Here is a 19,489-nt window from a genome sequence, read left to right as displayed (position 1 = left end):
AATGTTAGCCTTTGTATGAATGTGTGTGAATGGGTGAATGAGGTTTGTAGTAAAAAATGCTTCGAGTGCTCAGTTCACAGGTCCATTTACCATTTCTGACGGGGCTTCAGTGAAGAGTATCAAATGAATGAGCAGATGCATCATTCAGGTCCTGTATCAGGTCTTGGTTGGATTTCTTTTTTCCATTTCAAAGACATGACTTTCATTTCTTCTGCAAATAGTTTTTAGGCCCACTCCTTCTTTTCTTCTCCATTTGTACAGTTTTCATGGCTGTTTTTTTAAGGAAACACTGCACACAATGCTGAGGTATGCCAAGTTGTCAGCTAAAAGGTCTTTGGGAATGACTTTGTTGATACAAAAATACAATTTTATGTCAGTCAAACTGTCTTTGGCCTTTTTTTGTGGATTCAACGAAAGAAATGGAAACAAATGATTTGAAGTGCTTAAAGATACAATTTAAAGTCGGCTCTTTGCTAAGTTTTGTGTTATGTGTAGACACAACACTGATTCTCGAGTTAGTGCTTTTGCATGCTTCAGCATGATCACGCAGGGATTCTTCTGGTTTCCATGGTGCATAGCGCCATCTGGTGGTAGTAAATAATTTACAGTTCTTCCGTTATGGTTGTCCTACACGATCCCTGAAAGACCCATAATTTAACTCAGTCTAAAATAAGAAATTATCGATTGACTATTGTAAATAAAAAATAACATGTCTCTTATTGTTTACTGGGCACTTTAGCAAATCGGTTTAATGAAAAAACAAAAAACAGCGGCGTCAGACTCGTCGGTTTCCCGTCCAGAGGTCGTCCAACTGCCCGCCTGATCAGAAGTGGCTTCGGTTGCGGTTGGCTGGCTGTCAGTCTGTGGGAGCGGTGACAGCTCAACGGGTCGTTTTATCTTTAGCTTTGTGCCCAATACAGTCGCCACAATGTTTGAGGAAGCCAGCGAGGTGTTCGATAACATGTTTAAATCTTCGTTTCCCCTCACCTTCATCGTCTTCATCCCGGCGGTGCTGATCCTGGTGTCTCCGCTCCCGGCCGAGGCGTCGCACGAGTTCACGGTGTACCGCATGCAGCAGTACGACCTACAGGGACAGCCGTACGGTAAGGTGGCTGCTTCTTTAGCCTGCTTGTCACAAAAAAGCAGACGTCCCTGCGTGAAGTTGGTGAGACTGGGCTCAGTGTCCGACACCAGTTAGCCTTGCTGTCATACACAGTAAGCGCCCAATTTCCTGAAGCGGAGTTTCAATGACAACAGGCTGCTAATGTAGCTTAGCATAAGCTAGCTCATTTCCCCATGGCCCAAGCAGGAGCCAGGCTCCTTTAAATAATGCAACCAGAGCTCAGAGCTGAAGACGTATCCTCATTTAGTACGTTTAATGATTTTAACTTAAATGTGAGAGGCGCAAAACCCTGGCAGGCCGTTGCTCCTCAAATTGATAACTAGCTGGATGAGTGAATGACCTGTAGGGCTGTATAACATGTACACTGAAGAGTGACTGAGGAGATGAAGGGTGTCTTAAAGGGATTCCTCTGTCTAGTATCTGTGGCAGAAATAAGTAAATAGCAGCTGTCAGCCTTGACAAATAGTTCACCACTCCAAGGTCTGTGCCAAGCAGCTTTTTTCACCCTCAGCATCCCTGTGTTGAAAGATTAGTTTCAGGTCTCACTCAGTGCTGCTCCAAACCTTGTGTCTTGTGTCCTCAGGTACCAGGAATGCCATCCTGAACACGGAGGCCCGTACTGTGGAGGCAGAGGTGCTAAGTCGTCGCTGTGTAATCATGCGGCTGGCGGACTTCTCCTATGACAAGTACCAGAAAGCCCTGCGCCAGTCAGCGGGGGCTGTGGTCATCATCCTGCCAAGGAACATGTCTGCTATGCCGCAAGACATAGTGCAGGTAGCGTGCCAGTCTGTAACACCACAATCCACTATCGCATGCTTCTTCATTTTCAGTTCAGTGCTGTGTTGGTTTCCACGGTGGGTTTAGTATATAGTGAAGTCAGAGTTTATTTCTATAGCACATTTTAAACAAGTTGACCCAATTGCTCCACGGGTTATGCAAAATATACACTCTGCATGAGGTTCAGCGCACGTTCCTTTGACTGTTTCCAGGTTGATTGTTCTTTCATATTAAAGGTACTGTGTTAGGTTTGAATCCAGTCAAGGCCACACGATCAGACTTCAAAGGCTGAAGTTTTGGGATTGCGTTTGCACCGTAGCACCTTTTGGCCCATCATTCTTTTTAATTTAGTGAAGCTGTGGTTTTGCTGGCCAGAGTGCTTTTGTTTCAATCAGGGCAGGTCGCAGTCACATTTATGACAAGCCCGTCTGATTTGTATATTATTGGCTTATTTTAGTAACTCTGGTGTTTGTTTTTACATAATCGTCGGCCATTTTTTTAATGAAAATTCACTAAAGCAAAGAGAAATATATAAGCCTACCCTGTCCTAATAAAAGCTCTGCTACCATTGAGTGAGTCATCACTGATTTCGTTAGTGTGCGCTATAATTTATTGCATTACAACAGCAGGTAAGCTACTTTGTGCTCACAGCTTTAGTTTATATTTATAATTTGCAGAAGATATGACCAAGTAAGGCATCAGGTCTTGAGAGAAAAATGTGCTCTTGATGGTTGTATTAAGACATTTCAGAACGTGTGGCTTACACGTTTACATCGCAGGAAGGCACAAATGCAGACACACCCAGTGTTGACATTTTTTTATGCATAGTATATTTTTTCCCTTTCTGCTGCTAATAGTCTGCACAGAGATAAAACTAAAGCATAATTTTACAGCAGTAAGTGCCATGCTCGAGGGCACCTCAGTTGTGATAGGAACAGGAAGGCAGTTGTTTTTTTTGACAGCACCACCCCTTTGAGCTGTTTTTGACGGGTTTCTTTGCACCATATAAGCCTGAGCGTGTGCTGTGTTCCTGTGTTCATGCTCTACATCTTGTGACTAATTAAACCTCCCACTTCACGCGTGGGAATCTTCTGGAAAAGGAGGGACGTATAGTAGTAGTAGGCATTTGATGTGTTATGTTAAACTAATTAACATGTCTGGTGAATTGTTATCTGCACAGATTTTTGTTACACAGCTCTGTAAATGTGTAAAGCAGTTTGCTGCTTCCGCCCATCATTTGTTCTTCTCGGCGCTGGCAGAGATGAAGCGGTTGAGTCACATTTCCTTCCCTTTTATTAACTCTGCTGTCCTCGACCGTGTCTCCCGGTAGCAGTTCATGGAGTTGGAGCCTGAGATGTTGGCTACCGAGACCATCGTCCCCGTCTACTTCGCCATGGAGGATGACGAGCTGCTGTCTATCTACACACAGACCCTGACCTCCTCATCCTCACAGGGCTCCTTATCAGCGGCCGAAGGTAGAGAACCTGCTGATGATGTGTATGATTTTAAACGTCACGTTTTAGATTTTTATAATGTTTTTTGTGCTTTCTCTAGTCCTGCTGCATACGGCCACAGCCAACGGCTTTCAGATGGTGACCAGTGGAGCTCAGAGCAAAGCCGTCAGTGACTGGGCCATCACCAGTTTAGAGGTGAGCCACATTACAAACTGATTGGATGTTCATTTATCTTTTCTGATTTCATCCTTGTGTTGTTCCTTGCCAGACTTTGGCGGTGGATAATGCTCCTGCTTTACAGCCATATGTTAACCATACTTACCTCTGTAACAACTGATCCATGAGATAATTGCCAGAGTGTTTACTGCGCCTTATGACAAATAAAAAAAGGAGAAATTAGATATCAGTTATATGCATTTTAATTTGCTTTATGTTTTAGTTTGTTGCTCACAGTTAGTTTATATAAAAATATATATTTGGGGAGGTTGGGGTTTAAAAAAGTCACGTTGATGTAGAAGTCTAAAAAGCTCATGTAGCAGATATGACACCATTACTAGAGGTGGGAACATCCCATAATACACTATTATTTTTTATATTTTGTTATGCTGAATATTGCAATAACATATATGTGAGTTATCAGCTTTTTTCAACTGCAAACGATGTGCTTAAAGGTAAACTTTATCAATAACTTTTATCTTACTGGATAAAACAAATAACTCAAAAATTATTTATGCAAAATGAGATCATCGAGCACACAAACGCTGTCATTAAATCCAACCATAACTGAAATCAGTTTGCGATCGAATACGGTCATTCGATTTGTTTCTGATCATCACAAAGACACAAATGCAGAAAGTTTCCAGATTCATGTTTAACTGTTACATTTGCACCCAGCAACGTTCCTCTGTGGTGCATGAGGTGGGTCCTCTTGTTCTTGTGTTTTAATTCATAAAATATTTAATGTCCCCTGTGTAAATACAATATTACCACACAAAATACTGCAATACTATGCTGTATCGTGTTTTCCCCCCCACCTCTAATATTTAGATTGCAGGGACCTCCAGTGTAAGATTACAGTTTCCATGTTTGCTACGTGTGTGTTACTTCCAGTAACACTTCCACCACATGGTCAGTTGTCATTGTTGTCATTGCTGTTGTATCTTAGTCACTATTGTAAACTCTGTGTAGGATACCTGCATGTTCATGTCAGGTAGATGTAAAGTATTAGGTGGCTCCACAGTGTCGCCGTTTACACGCTTGTTTGACAAATGTCGCTCCCGGGAGAAGAGACGGATCCCTTTGGCAGTCCTTTGTGAATAAGGAAAAGTAGCTTCATGTATGTTAGAATATTACAGCCTTTTTGGAAGATAATTTTTTTGTCTACAGCCAAAGCAGTACGGTGGTTACGACTATGTTTTACATAATGAAGGGTCACAGTTTTGTTTGGATCGTTTCTCTGAGAGCTTTTGAAGGCGTTTTCGTCCTACGGTGAACACGAGGAAAATCAACTGAGTGAAATGAAACGCGGTTTAATTTACTCATTGGTAACATGGTGCTTGATTCTACTCATTGGTCTCTTAAATGTTGCCAAGGCGAGTTGTGTTAATTAGTATTTTTGTTTTCATAAAAAACACTAATACATAACAAAAACCTATTCAGAGGATTTTCTCTCTGCTTTGAGGTGGAACCTGCTGCTGCCTGAAGCTCTGACTGTTGGTTTAGTGTTTTGTGTGCGACTTCTGAATATGTGGGTGGGCTTAAACTCCTGAACGAGAAACAGTCGAGCAGGTCAAAAGCTGTGGATTTACTCAGCAGGGATTACTCTGACTCAGTGTTTCTGGATGGGAAATAATTCAAAGAGTTCTTACAATAAACTGCAGTTTTAAACTGCTTGGCGCTGTTTGACTTTAGGTACTTGTGTGTAGAGCGATATGACCAAAACCTCATCTCCCGATATCAGACATCTATCGTCCGATAACGATGTAAATCACAAAAATGTAACATTTTCTGTAAACTCGTGAATCTCGGGCAGCTCGACTTGCGTGAAGTGTTTCCAGCTGTGCGTCATGTAGCTGGAGTCGAGTGTTTTAACCGATGCTGAAACGATACATTTTTAGACACAAGTTGTAACGGCGCCGTTTTCTTTGTGAGTATTTATTACACGGCGTGCTGCGGGGAGAAGCCTGTTCTAACGTTTGAGTCTAAGATCTATTTTTTAGCACCTGGCGGCTCTTTTTTACTTCTCATCTGTAAATAATCTGCATCTTTCACGTGATTCAGTTTATTTTGAAAAGTCTCAACAGGATCTTGAGCTTTATTGTGAAAGGTTTATGTGGAACATAAACAAGCGGATACGCGATTGCGTTACCGTCGTTGTTGCTAATGACAACGCATAAAAACAGGCGCTTGTCTGTCCGTGGTGTGGTTATATTAAATATAAGAGAAAGAGAGAACTTTAAGAAATTAATATAAACACTACAGTGACATCAGAACATGAACAAATATTGCTGTAAACAGTTTATTTTGTGACACCACGAAACAAACGACAGCGTAAAATGAAACGATGGATGTTTTTATATCGTCATCAGATATATATGGTTATATCGAACAGCCCTACTCATGTGTAAATAGGTGATGATGAAGAAGAATAACTGTAACACTGCTAAAAACTGCTAAAACACATGATCATATCTTTTGCTCTCAGCACATTAATTTGCCAAAATAGACTGAACGCAATGAACAAAGTCATTGATTTTGACTGTTAGCATAAATAAATATTCTAATAAAAACACTTTGATTAAAGGCTGCATGTGTTTTAGTCATTACATTTTTTTCAGGTTTCTTCCTGTTTTTCCTGCCCGCTGTTGCTAGGTGTTGGCGCATAAGTGGTCATGTGATTGCTGGACTGTTGTTGAGAATCAACACTCTAAATTAATAAAATATTCATAAAATAATAAAATAAATACGTATAAATAAAATTGAATTGTTTTCTTTTAAACATGTAAATATAAATAAAAGAATACAGAACAAAAAACATAAATGAATGAATAACAATTCATGTTATTTAAAATTTACACGCTCAAAATGAATCTGAAGGCTTTGTCATCTGTCCTGCACAGTTCACAAGAATCTCTCCTCCTCCGAGAGTGGTCGTCAGATTTTAATGAAACAACTTGACTCTTAGTCTGTAAAGTCGGGACACTGATGGGAGCAAGACTTTACATTAGAGTAACCTTTGAACTGTATCAGACGAGCGCGTTGATGTTGTGATGTCCAAATGGACAGAAGCTGTGTTTGCCTGAGAGTTTCATGGACTATCTCAGTACCACAAACTCACCCCTTTGTTAAAAGAAAGAAAAATATTAGTTGTTTATGATCTTGAACAGAATGACTGCAGTTAGTGTGTACTCATATTTAATGAAACCTCTGTAGGGGATGCTTATCTCTGAACTCGCTTTACTCTAATTGGAGATAATTTATGTGAATTTCAGGAGCACATGTCACTCCATCCTCTGCTCTCTTTTAATAAATGTAGGCGCGGCCCTGCTGGTGAAAGGTGAAGATTAGAGCTGATGCAGCCTTTAAGTACATTATATTGACTAAAAACAGTCATTTTGAGCTTTGTGTTAAAAAAGCGCTTCAGTCTGACTGCAGAGGATCAGCAGATTAGCAGAAGAGTGGAATTAACTGAACACAGTGAGATTGTTTTCTGTTCCTCTTTTATTCTCAGCGTGATATAACGGCTGAATCTGTTTGCTCACAGGGCCGTCTGGCTGGAGTTGGAGGAGAGGACCTCCCCACCATCGTGGTGGTGGCTCATTACGACTCCTTTGGTGTTGCTCCGGTATGCTTCTTTTTTCCTAACTCGGTCATCACTGACAACTTGGACACAGTCAGGGGGTTTGTCAGGAAATATCTCCAGGATTTGCTGAAGTAGGAGAGGTTATATTTGTGGAGAGCTGGTCAAAAAAGAGAAAATAGGGCAGCAAAGTAATCAGCCTGTGCTCTGTTGTGTAGTGGCTGTCATACGGAGCAGACTCAAACGGCAGTGGAGTGTCCATGTTACTGGAACTGGCCCGACTCTTCTCCAAACTCTACACCTACAAGAGGACGCACGCTGCGTGAGTAACAACGATCACGTTACGATTCTTTCTGATCATTTGTGCCTCAGGTAGCACCGTGGTGCGATGTCTTTAAGCTAGACGTCGCGCTGAAGGTCTGTTCTGCCCCTGCGTTCACAAACGCATGAACTCGAGTGACATTCGTAATCCATACGGTTTAATATGATGTCAGCTATAACAGCTTCCGCTCTTCTGGCAAAGCTTTCCACGGGGTTTAAGAGTTTTGTCAAGAATCCCCCAAACTGTTCTTTCAGAAGCATTTTTGTGAGGTCAGACACTGATGTTGGCTCCGCTCTAATTCATCCCAAAGGTGTTCTGTCGGGTTGAGGTCAGGACTCCACGCTCGCTCATCCGTGTCTTTGTGCACTGGTGTGCAGTCATGTTGGAACAGGAAGGGGTCATCCCCGAACTGTTTCCACAAAGTTGGGAGCATGAAATGGTCCAAAGTATGCTGAAGCATTAAGAATTCCTTTCACAGGAACTTCTCACATCTTACATAAAGGGCGAGCCCTTTTCCCTTTTCCCACTCCAGAGAACAAGTGTCCGCTGCTCCAGAGTCCAGCGGTGCTTTGCTTCACGCCAACACTTTGCATTGTGCTTGGTGATGAAAAGTAAGATGATTGAGCTGCGTCACTTCTGTCTGCCGTTTATTTACTTTGTGGCAAAATGTCGAGGAAAAGTGCCGAGTTTTATCTGAAGCTTGTACCACTGATATTAATCTTTAATAACTGTCAAAATTGAGAGGAAACCAAAACCACTGCTGTACAATGCTCTCTGCCGGCTTAGTTGAATTGGTCACATGACTGCATCAAATGACTAAAATGCTTTTGAAAGCCTCCGTTTACGCTGTCCACACCGCGACGCGAAACCGGCGCTTTCCAATTTATCCACTTTGAAGAGCGTTTTCAAAAAACGCCGTCTCAGTGTGGCTGGAAGGCCAAAACGGAGAGAAGAAGACGGGTTTTCAAACAAAAACATATCAGTGTGGACGTCTGCGCTCTATGATTGTCGTTCCAAATCACTTCTGCTTCACTTCAGCTGTCTCGGTGCAACGCTGGAGTTCACTGAGATCCTTTCACACGTTTGTAGGAGCGGTCTGCATGACTTTATACACCTGTGGCCATGAAAGTGATGTGAACGCCTGAGTCCAGTGACTTGGATGGGTCAGTGAATACATCTGCAGCAAAGTGTATATGAGAAAACAGACGTAGCATTGATCGCTGACCTCAGTAGTTCATGTGAACATAAGCCAGAGTCTGTTTGTTACGTCTGTCTCATTTGTTATGGTCAGGCTGCTTCTTGAGGACTGTATTGAATTATCTTTGCACTCGGCTGAGATAACGAGCACATCTGACCGTGTTAAACACTCAGAGTGGTCACTAATATCCTGATATGGTGTGTCTGAAAGTACTTAACAGCAGAGGAAGTGAAAGAAATCACTTGTTAAAGACTGTGAAAGTGGACTTTACCATAAGTGCAGCGTTGGCACTGCTGTAGGTCTTATATAAGATGGATGTAGTAAGTGATGGCATCCGTCAATGGTTTTTAATTGGAGCTGAACTGAAGCCTAGAGATTGGCTTCATCATCATTTTTTCCCTGCTGGAGCCAAGTGCGATCAAACATGGGAAGCTGTGTTATTACACAACAACCAAATCAAAACGATGTGACTGCAGGGCTGCGCTTAGCTCCAACTAAACTCCATCAGATGCTTATTTACAGTAAAAGAGATGTGCTGAGCATCTCACTTCAGCTGATTGGGTAATGCCTCCTCAAAGTAATTTACACAAACACAGTATAGATTTGAATTTAAGGACCCTCCTGACATCACTGTAGTCAGTCCAAGCCACATATACTGTCAGTCTAATTTTATTCCTATTTATGGATATTATGGAAACGAGGGTGACACATGACTGGTAATCTGTGTTGTCTTGTTTTATTGAAAATCTGTGAATTTCTCTGTTATTTTGACCATTTGTTGAACGACCACAAGCACTCAGGAGATTTAGATTTGATCGATTGTTATTTCTATAGCCCCGAATCACAACAACAGCTGCCTCACGGCGCTTCATAACAATCAATTTACCCACTCTGAACAATCACTCGGCAACAATGGAAAAGAAACAGGAAGAAACCTTCGGCACAGGCTCAGGGAGGGACGTTCAGACATGCAGTGGAGGAGAGATTGATTTAGTTTGTTCGTTGTTATTTGTGCTTCTTCCACTTTAGCCTCAATTTCAAGTTGTGGCCGTTGCACTTTAGATAAAACTCGTTGGACATTTGCGTCATTTTAGAAAAACCTTGTTTTTTATTTTCCGTAGGCGCCATAATTACAGGCTGCATCGTTTAAACACCACATTCTGTTGCTGACCATGTGTTTACAACCACAGTGATGGCTGCTTCCAGCCGGATAAGACGCCATGTCTCAAAGCTTAAAAGTGTGCTTAGAAGGCACCGCCCACACCATCACATCACCACCAATCACACAAAGGCAGGGCAGATCCATTCTTTCATGTCACATCAGCTTGAAGCATTTTGGACATTCCCCTCTGGGCTCCCATCTCTGATTGGATTGATTTGTTGCCATGTGATTGGCTGTTTAGATGTTTGCAGTGAGTGCATATACCAATATTGCAGAAACCTCTCATGTGTGAATCGTGCTGTGTTCAGGTACAACCTGCTGTTCTTTCTGTCCGGCGGAGGAAAGTTTAACTACCAGGGCACCAAACGCTGGCTGGAGGACAATTTAGACCACACAGGTATCGTTCAGCAGTCTCACACAAACCCTGCAGCATTCATGCGTCCATAATCCACATTTCAACAGCAAGTTAATAAAAACATATTTTATAATTATTGAATGTAGTTTGTAGTATTTTTTAGTAGTAATGTGTTTAAAAGCTGGTTACATCTGTTGTCTCTTCTTCCCGTCAGACTCCAGTCTGCTGCAGGATAACGTAGCCTTTGTGTTGTGTCTGGATACTTTGGGGAACGGAGACTCTCTGCACCTCCATGTGTCCAAACCTCCCAAAGAGGGAACCCCTCAGTATTCCCTTCTGAAAGAGCTGGAGGCGGTAAGAAGTCACAGACTCGATGAGTCTTGGAGCAGCTTAGACGGATCACCTTTCTTCTTACACCCAAAGCAGAGGTTACATTCTTCTGTCTTCCTCCCAGGTGGTTGCGAGTCAGTATCCAGAGGTCAAGTTCTCCATGGTCCACAAGAAAATCAACCTGGCTGACGACATGCTGGCGTGGGAGCACGAACGTTTTGGGATCCGCCGCCTGCCCGCCTTCACTCTGTCCCACCTGCCCTCGCACCGGCTGGCTCAGCGCTCCAGCATCATGGACGTGCGGTCAGTGTCCCCCTCCTCTCGCCACGGAGCGGGAGAGCCCCCTGCTGGGTGGGTTCATTACTGCAGTTTCTTGAATCACCAAAAAATAGTGTTTCCATTCCAGCTGCCGGTCATGAGCTGTGGTCAGATTCTTGTTTTGTTGATGTTTTTGCTCAGGAAGGTTGTGACTGAAATGGTCGTTATGATGAGATGGTCATGTTCTTTAAACTGCCGTTAACATCGATGCACCGTCTACATAACCTGTATTTCTTTTTTGTTTTTACTCCATTTGCTTTATTTGATGATATTTTCCACCAAGATTCAGGAAAATCTTAGCAAAGGCATCATCTAGATGGTCTTTTTTACTCTGCAGACAGGCAGGACTTTTCCATGCTGTCAATAATGTTTATGATGTTTAATCTAAACGAGGTTGTAAGGAGTCAGGAGAGTCGTTTCCTCTCCTGTAGCTGTCGATTTGTCTTTTCTCTGTGAGCGAGCATCTTCTCAGACTTCCTACGTCTCAGCCTGTCTGTGTGTGAAAACAGACGCTCTGTGATCAGCTCCCTGGTTTCTGCTCTTCGCCTCGGACGACTTCCTGTCGTCTAACTGTCTGCAAACTCGTATTTGTGTCTTACAGGCCTCACGTAGATGTGAAGAAGCTCAGCAGGAACACCAAGCTGGTAGCAGAGGCTCTGGCGAGGGTCGTCTACAACCTCACAGAAAAGGTCTAAACAGCAATTTTTAAAAAGGTTTAAACCGATGAAGATTGTAGGCACTGTGATGCTAATGTGACCTGTTTCTTTAAACTTAAAGGCAGCACCTGGAGACCTGCAGATTTTCACTGAGCAGATGGTACGTCACCTGTCTGTCCTGTTACATCATCATCCGAGTCGCACGCCTCCCTGGAACCTGATTCATTTTATTTTCCTAAAACATACACAGTGCAGCAGATAACTTGATTTTTAGTTCTGAATCTGGATTCGTTACATCTTCAGTCTCTCAGCGATCACAGGTGTTGAGCTCACGTGTCTTTTGTAATATGGTCGGTCTCCTACCAGCAGGTGCAGGACGAGCAGCTGTCAGCCGTGGTGGACTGGCTCACGGCGCAGCCCAGAGCTGCTCAGCTGGTGGACAAAGACAGCACCGTGGTGTCCACCCTGGAGTATCACCTGGGACGCTACCTCAAGGATGTCAAAAGACACTACGTCAAAGCTGACAAGAGGTAAAAAAAAGGAAAAAATCCACACCCGCAGCGATGGGAGGGAGGTTTATTTGATGTATTTCGTAGGTTTTGATCTGTGTCCTCGTCAGCATGTCAGCTCTTCATTCTCTCCTCTTCAGGGATCCAGAGTTTGTGTTTTATGACCAGCTGAAGCAGACGATGAATGCTTACAGGTACGGCTTCAGGGAGCTGGTTTTCTCTGCACAGAGGGGCTTTAAGGCTCCTCGTACCTCTGCAGCTCACAGCTGTGATGTCATAATTATTTTGAAACTTTGTTGCATATGAGATCAAATTCATAAATAAAACATGATGTAGTAACGCTCTCTGCCCCATGTTAAACTTTTCTTTCTCCTCACTCAGAGTGAAGCCCGCTATCTTTGACCTGCTGCTGGCTGTCTGCATCGCAGCCTACCTGGGGATGGTGTATTTGGCTATCCAGGTAAGTGTCACTTTATTCATGATGGCATCGTTTCGACTCATTAGGGGACACTTAACTCTCACATCAGATCCAGGGAACCAAATACTCCAGTCGGGTAATTCACTGAGCACAAAATGATGTAACGAACATCAGCGGAGACGAAAATTAAATTAACCATAAGGGCTTGATTTGATTCACAGTCACAGTTTAGAATCACAGGCTGAATCAGGATGTTGCTGTTCGCACTCCTGACAGTCTGGAGATGAACGCGTTCAGATTTGGATCACTGCTGTGGTGCTGTTTGGTGGATTTGAACACAGTGTTGCATAATGTCCTAAAACGACTGCGTGGGCCCGTCAGTGTCTTTGTCATCCAGGACCTGCAGAGACGCTCTGGGCGCTGTACCCACGTGAGGCCCAACAGCTGGTCTTTCATCCTGGTACCCAGCGGGTTACAAATATGCTCCCCCAGTTATACTGGATTGTGTTGCAGGTGGAATAAAGTTCACCACAGCAGAGACTTTCACATCTCTCACATTTACTCTGTGTGAACGGCTGGTGAAGAAAACGGCGTCCTCCTGTGGCCCCGTCCAGCTCCTCTCATGTTCCCTGGTGTCTCCTCCACACTCTGAGGATCTCTGTTAATTTTCTGTCAAGGCCTCTTTTTGTATAGGACACACCATCTTATTCTTTCGCCTTTTTAAAAGCAAACACTAACAGTGTTAACAAAGAGATCAGGCCTAGATTAACAGATTTATTGCACTTCTCAACAATGCAGCGCCATCTGGTGGCAGACTGCTGCATAACCTTCAGAATACAACAACTTAGCGGCTTTAAGCATCAATTGAAATGGAAAACAATTAGTCAGGTACCGACTACAAGAGCAGCTAGATTAGCCCCAAGGCCAGCTTCAGAATACCCTAACCCAGCGGTCTCCAACCTTTTTTGCGCCACGTACCGGTCCGAGGCCCGGGGGTTGGGGACCGCTGCCCTAACCCACACCTCACCAGGTGTAGTTAGTCGGGCAGTACCTGAAGACGAGTCCACTGCGGAGCTGCAGAGGTCTGCAGAGTGTGTTGGGCTCATGAGACTAACCCTGTTTCTTTTGTCTCTTTGCAGAACTTTGGAGTCCTGTACAGTGTTGTCCGTAGAATCACTCAACCCAAGGCCAAGGCCCACTAAGGCGTGCAGCAGCGTTTACTGCCCCGGACCCTACTGTACCCTTTTTCCTCAAATTCAATAAACTCTAGCCAATAAGACACTGAGGCTGGACCGAGCTGCTGTTGTCACGATGGTTTCCAAACCAGCAGAATCACTTCCGTTTCCTTCGTCCGTAATGCACAAACAATGATGTCAGATCCTGTCTTGCTGCCAACTTTGACCCGTTTGGTCTCATGGACCAGAATAATCAGGAATCATTTCAGTCTCCACAGATGTCTCTGTCATTCATTCAGCGTGGTCACTCATGTTGTTTTTAACCTCTAATGACGGGGGTTAATGTCACAGGTCATGATGAGATTGGTTGAGATGTCACGTGGCTGCACCGATCGCTCCCCGTCCCTCTTCTCGGCGTACTTCACGAGCCAAACGTCGTGACATCACGTGTTGTCTCAGGCAGCTAGAGGGAGAAGCTGACCGCACAGTTTATCCCAGAATTTCCTTTTGTCAGGAGGGCTGATCACCAGGGAGTCTCTCTAAATATAACGCTCGCACGATCAGCCGCTGACGGTTCGCTGTGTCTGAAATCGTCTAGTGTTGTGTCGAGAGCGACTGGAGCGTTTCCTTTGAGTGAAACCCTCAAACACGAGTACTGTTTACGGACATGACGTCGATCTGTCTAAATGAAATGTGAAGTAGTCTTTAGATCGTATCTCCATGCCTTTAATACAAACCCCGTCACATCATTAATGTAGTTGTGCAGTGATAGTTTTCACTTTGGCGTTTCTGTTTGCTTTTCGTGCCATTTGTTTGTTTCCTGTGACGTGTCGTCTTTGTCTGATTTGCCTTTTTTTTAAATCTCCAAACTGATTTAGAGAAACGGTCACGCTGGTGGCACCAGCTGCTCGAAGAGCTTGTTTCAAAATGTCACATGGAGCCATGTTTTGTTTTTCTTCCTTATCTAATCAATAAAATGAGCCCCTCCCCTTTCACCCCTTTTCTAATCAGTAGATGGGACCTTTTGCTGACTTGCAAAAATATGATTTGACCAAATCAGATATTTTTAAATCCTTGCCCTCGTCTTTGCTTTGGGTGAAAAGTGTTAATTTGCTTTTTAAAAAAATTTATTTTCTCTGTTACCACATGACCTGTGACCCCTCCCCCTCCCAATCAGCAGACCCGTGGAGGGGGAATATGAGTTATAATTTATTAAATGGCTTTGTTTTTGTTTCGTGCACTGAATCTGCTTCATCTGCAACACTTGATCTTTGCAATGAAAGTGAAAACGGTTGTGATTAAAAATAAATGACACATGAAAAACACTCAAATCGTTCTTTACCCACATGTTTTATTTCATGAGAAAAAAGAAACGATAACATTGGCTGAATGGTATTAAAATCGTATTACAAAAAAGCAAGTATGAGGTTTGTTTTTATCAAGTAGTCGTGTTTCAGAAAGTGGCCAGATTCAGTTCAACCTCGGGGGTCATTTGTACATCTTTGTGCATCAAGGGTCCAAAACAAGTTAAAACACATTTGAAATTAAGAGATTTAATTATTCATCCTTCAGTTGCTAAATCCACCTTTTAATTTTGATCTACTGATGAACAATAAAAATAATATTAATAAATTACAGTGCAATGCGTAAAAATACCTGCAGGGCTTTTTCTGGCCCTGTCGCTCTGTTAGCGCTCCTCTTTGCTCCCACAGACACTCGCCTCATCAGCTCGGGTGGAAATTTTGGCACAATCAAATCATGACAAAGCTTTGGGTCAAAAACTTTGAGGCAGTCTCTGAAAGTTTGTTTCTGCCACTGAATTTCTTATTTCATCTTTTTGCAATTGAAATTTTGATTAACTCTACTTGCCTTTGTTTTTCAGTGGTGGAAAAAAAGCTTCCATGTTGACCAGAAACAATCTGAACGCCATTTTTGTTGTTTGTTTATTGGGCGAGGACGAAGCTGAGGTGCCGAGATCAACGTGTAATAATCCGCTTACTGCAGCCTCTTAAATAAGGTGACTTCTCAAAGATGCCGTTACACCGATGAGTCTGTGGAAAGTTCCCTTTGTGTCGTCACTCCCTAAAACATTTTTAGTAACTGCGAACCAGCCAACATACCTGAACAACAAAAACACCTGATTGGACCTCATCAGTAAGGTCGCCCTGTCAGTTATGAAGCTTTGGCGACTGTATGCATACAGGGACCAAATACATCCTCATTTTACTTTCCATCACCTGCAACAGGAGGTCCTGTGAGTCCTTCATTCATTCATCATCACTCCCCTAAACATAAGGGAGTGGGGGTGATGAGGTGAGAGCGCACAGCGGGCTCTGCTGCTAACGTCTCGGTCCTGTTTGTGCACTTTAACATCGCGCCCCGATGTTCTTAGTGTGCGCTGATGGGGAGCGATGAGGTCAAGTTCACACGACCTCAGCTGTAAGCCAGTGTTGACAGGATGGTTTTAGTCAACTCTGAGCCGGGGGTGGGCGATGTGGGTGAAATCTGTCATAATGATCATTTTTAATATTCATAATTTGTACTTGCTGATTAAAAACACAATGAGGTTCTGAAGGACAGTAACCAGGGTGGAAGCAGTTAGCACATTGGCTAGTGTTACGCATAACCATACTGCCCACCCCACGAACAGTTACTTGTACAGACATCAGCGCAGTTGTACGAGACGTTTCTGAGAGCGCCACGTCAGGCTTTAGGGGGCGAGTCACACCCGATCCAGGACGTGGATTTTTGAGGGTTTACTGCAGACTTCATTCTGAGCTCATCGGCAAACTACGGATCGTCTCGCCTCACAGCAACATGTCGGATCAACCGTGTCACCTACAGTACAGATGTGTCACCACTACAGTAAAACGAGCGCAAGCCCGCATTCAGATTAAATGGAAGAGGTCGGAGACTAGATCCAGATGTTTGCCACGTAGATGGACAAGCCCCCCCCCCGAAAATATCCGACCTGGGCTGTCAGATCACGATCAGCGACTCACACGCAGCAGGAAAAACAACGACACATCTGACATACAAACTGCTCTCTCTCAGGAAAAATAACAGCAGCAAATTAAAATAAATCAATGCAGATAATCTGCACCAACAGATACTAAGGAAAAGGAAATAAGTTAGCTCTAACCCCCCCCCCCCAAACACGATGCGAGCAGCGTGGAAGACACACAAAGCAAAGCGGATCGTCTCGTAGGGACAGACGACATCTGCAGCCTGCTCCAGCAGCACAAGCATGCTGTTCATCCAAACAAGCGCTTGAATTTGATCGAGAAGGTGGAGAAACTGAAATATCCCTTATTTTCGACAGCGGCCGTTCCCACTAAAGTGCGAGCTGGAAACCAGCGAGGGAAAACCGAGGGAACAGTTCCCTTTCACTCGAGTTCAAGTTATTAATATGCTCAAATTAGAAATCATAGAAAAATCTTCCCTTGGGCTGGGGGAAACGTTTCTGGGATATTTGTGTTCGGTGGCCTCGCTGCGCCAAAAACATAGAGAAAACAAACAGATCGCTTTTAGGACGAGTTAGTAAAAACTTCATGATTACACAGCTGTAGGATGTTTCGTGATCATTTCATAGCAGTTCCAAAATCATTCCGATGTCATGCATTTCTGAATTCCATAATCTGCGCATACATAACGTTTTGTTTGTCATCGTTCAGTCTTTCCATGATTATTATTGGCTCCTTTTTTTAGCCGCCACCACCTGAAATCTTTTGATTCTGAAACCCAGTCAATCAAGTCCAGCTATTTGCTGTCATTAAACCAGCTTGTACGCCTTCATGTCAGCGACAGATGCTCTGCGACACACACACACACACACGAGAACAAATAATTTAAAAAACAAAGCAAATGAACTTTCCGTACAGGAATGACAGGTGGATATTCCTAATGCCTGCGATGGTCAGTACAAGAGAAACAAAAGATTAAAAAACATCCACTTTACACACACACACAGCCTGGTTTTTTGAAATCAAGATAATTGAAAGCAGGCAGCCAGAGCCGCCTGGTCCCAGCCACCGACTTGTGCGATGATATGAAAATCAATACATGTGGTGAAGCGGCCATAAGGCCAGGCAGCCTTTCTCACACCACTGCGCCATGTTTGTTTTTTACCCTTCCTCCTCATATCATAGGTCAGAGAGGACGGGCGGAGGTGTAAGACGGAGGAAGCGATTCATTAGGAATTACTAAATATCTAAATGTCTACAGAACCATTTACTGGCCAAAACCTTTCCTTGCCTGGGCGCTGCGGTGCTGTGCACGGTGCTGCGCAGGGTGCTGTAGGCCCCGCACAACTGTACGCGACAATCACAGTCCAGCTCTCATTCAAACTGCTCGTTTCTACTGAATCTGTCAAATGTAAAGTTAACAAGAGTAAGACAAAAAGTCGGCTGAAATAACATTCACAGTGCTCCAATTAAACCAATCTGGAAACAAAATGACAGCGATGATTTGAAATGTTCTAAAAACAAATACAGAGAGTAAAAAGTCATCAGACGCGATGTTTCCCTTTCAAGATGCTCTTCCTTTAAAACATGCTCCACGCTGAAGGAGGGCGTCTTTGTCTTGCATGTACCAGCAGCCTAGTGCCAGGTGGTGGCGACGGAGGGCCTGTTATAAATGCTTCTCCTTTGTGATCCCGTTCTGCACGTGTTTCCTGGAAAGAAAGCCAGATGGGAGAGAAAGGAGTGAGAATCCTGAGGTGATCAGCAGAAGTGAGACATCAGCAGACACGGGGCATATCAGAAGTGTTCAAGGCCAGGCAGATAAGGACCAAACAGCACGCCCAGGGCTTTCTTACACGAACTCATTTGCCTTTGGGACAGGAGCGCACATCTGATAACTCAGCCTACCTGAGTTAGTATTCAAAATGAGGCTAGTTTTAGACACAGCACAGCAGGGATGCACATGGCAGCCCCTCAGATAACGACATGAACCTATAACCTCAGCTAAAAGTACACTTTGCTTTTTGTCAGCACTTCTTAGTTTAAAGCTCACTGCTGCAAATACAGATTACACAGGAAACAGCTTGTGACTATCATATCATGTGGTGACTTTTGATGTAAGCTAACTGCTTCCACAGGTTATGAAAGTGCATTTCTTCTGCTTAACCAGCTGTTGGTGAGCTGTGGGACTGTGGAGCTCTGCAGGCAAATATGTATTACAGCATGTAGCAAACCAAGTTTACACAGCGGCACCCAGGTGAAAACAGAGGTTTTAAATTCTGTCACGGGCTGTGAAAGGGATTTTAAAATGTAATATTTCAGTTATAAACAAATGTAATTTGAGGTACCAGAACTTTTTCTGTAACTTTACACATTGGTCATGTAGAAAAACTGAGACTACTGTTGAAACTGAACTTCTTTTTCTTATCTTGAGAACATGTTTAGCTAAATGTCTTTACACTGACAGAAAGCGGAGTGTCACTGCTCCAGCATCCGGTGTCCCACAATGTCAAATTAATTTACTATCTCTGCATTAAAGCTTCCTCTTTGTCTAAGCAGCTGTACAATGTAGCCTACAAAGGCTTAAATATACAGCATCACATCTTACCTTAATGCTAGCAGTGCTACGTTAAACGCTAATTGTAGTGTCAGCTTGCTAACATGCTAAATTAGCTAAACATTAGCATGCTAAGATTAATGCAGTCATACATGCTGTTTGCAATGGATCATTAGCATCAAGCTAATAGACGCTATGCAGACCGACAGAACCACCTTTACCAGCATTAACGTGAAGTAATGGGAAGGAACTTTGACCTTAATTCTTTTCTTTCCTCAATTATTTCCAGTCAACTGCATGTAGGAGAGGAACACAGCTTTCAGCGTGGCAGTCTTTCTATTGGCCAGTAGGGGGCGATCTCCTGAGCATTGTCTAT

The 19,489-nt window shown here is 43.5% G+C and overlaps 2 protein-coding genes across 6 annotated transcripts in view; one reads left to right on the top strand and one right to left on the bottom strand.

The window, feature by feature from the left end:
- The first annotated feature begins 820 nt into the window (after positions 1-820).
- On the top strand, positions 821-15,285 carry ncln (nicalin). 5 transcript variants are annotated; one of them, XM_080877249.1, is made up of 15 exons: positions 821-1,103; positions 1,707-1,897; positions 3,234-3,375; positions 3,455-3,549; positions 7,118-7,198; positions 7,372-7,475; positions 10,144-10,232; positions 10,405-10,544; positions 10,645-10,871; positions 11,440-11,527; positions 11,616-11,654; positions 11,861-12,024; positions 12,144-12,197; positions 12,385-12,463; positions 13,561-15,285. In XM_080877249.1, exons 1-15 carry the CDS (start codon positions 929-931, stop codon positions 13,621-13,623), a joined length of 1,731 nt encoding a protein of 576 aa, XP_080733375.1. In that variant the 5' UTR covers positions 821-928; the 3' UTR covers positions 13,624-15,285. The 5 variants fall into 5 exon arrangements, with proteins under 5 accessions (XP_080733375.1, XP_080733377.1, XP_080733376.1 ...); XM_080877251.1 differs by having other exon boundaries at positions 3,231-3,375; positions 10,645-10,823; positions 11,864-12,024; XM_080877250.1 differs by having other exon boundaries at positions 3,231-3,375; positions 10,645-10,823.
- Positions 15,286-15,423: 138 nt separating this feature from the next.
- The window catches only part of cers1 (ceramide synthase 1), a 30,903-nt gene continuing 26,837 nt past the window's right edge, over positions 15,424-19,489 (bottom strand). Inside the window, exon 7 of the mRNA XM_080877252.1 lies at positions 15,424-18,268. Coding sequence (XP_080733378.1) covers positions 18,226-18,268 — 43 coding nt within the window. The 3' untranslated portion in view covers positions 15,424-18,225. The remainder of the gene's footprint in view (positions 18,269-19,489) is intronic.

The sequence above is a fragment of the Rhamphochromis sp. 'chilingali' genome (genome assembly GCF_963969265.1).
Source record: "Rhamphochromis sp. 'chilingali' genome assembly, chromosome: 3".
NCBI classification, from domain to species: domain Eukaryota; kingdom Metazoa; phylum Chordata; class Actinopteri; order Cichliformes; family Cichlidae; genus Rhamphochromis; species Rhamphochromis sp. 'chilingali'.
This window is presented reverse-complemented; position numbering and strand designations above follow the sequence as displayed.

Coding starts and splice junctions, on each gene's coding strand:
- ncln (XM_080877247.1), top strand. CDS start 929: ATGTTTGAGGAAGCCAGCGAGGTGTTCGATAACATGTTTAAATCTTCG. Junction 7,476..10,143: donor TACAAGAGGACGCACGCTGC/GTGAGTAACAAC, acceptor TGCTGTGTTCAG/GTACAACCTGCTGTTCTTTC. Junction 10,872..11,439: donor GCGGGAGAGCCCCCTGCTGG/GTGGGTTCATTA, acceptor TGTGTCTTACAG/GCCTCACGTAGATGTGAAGA.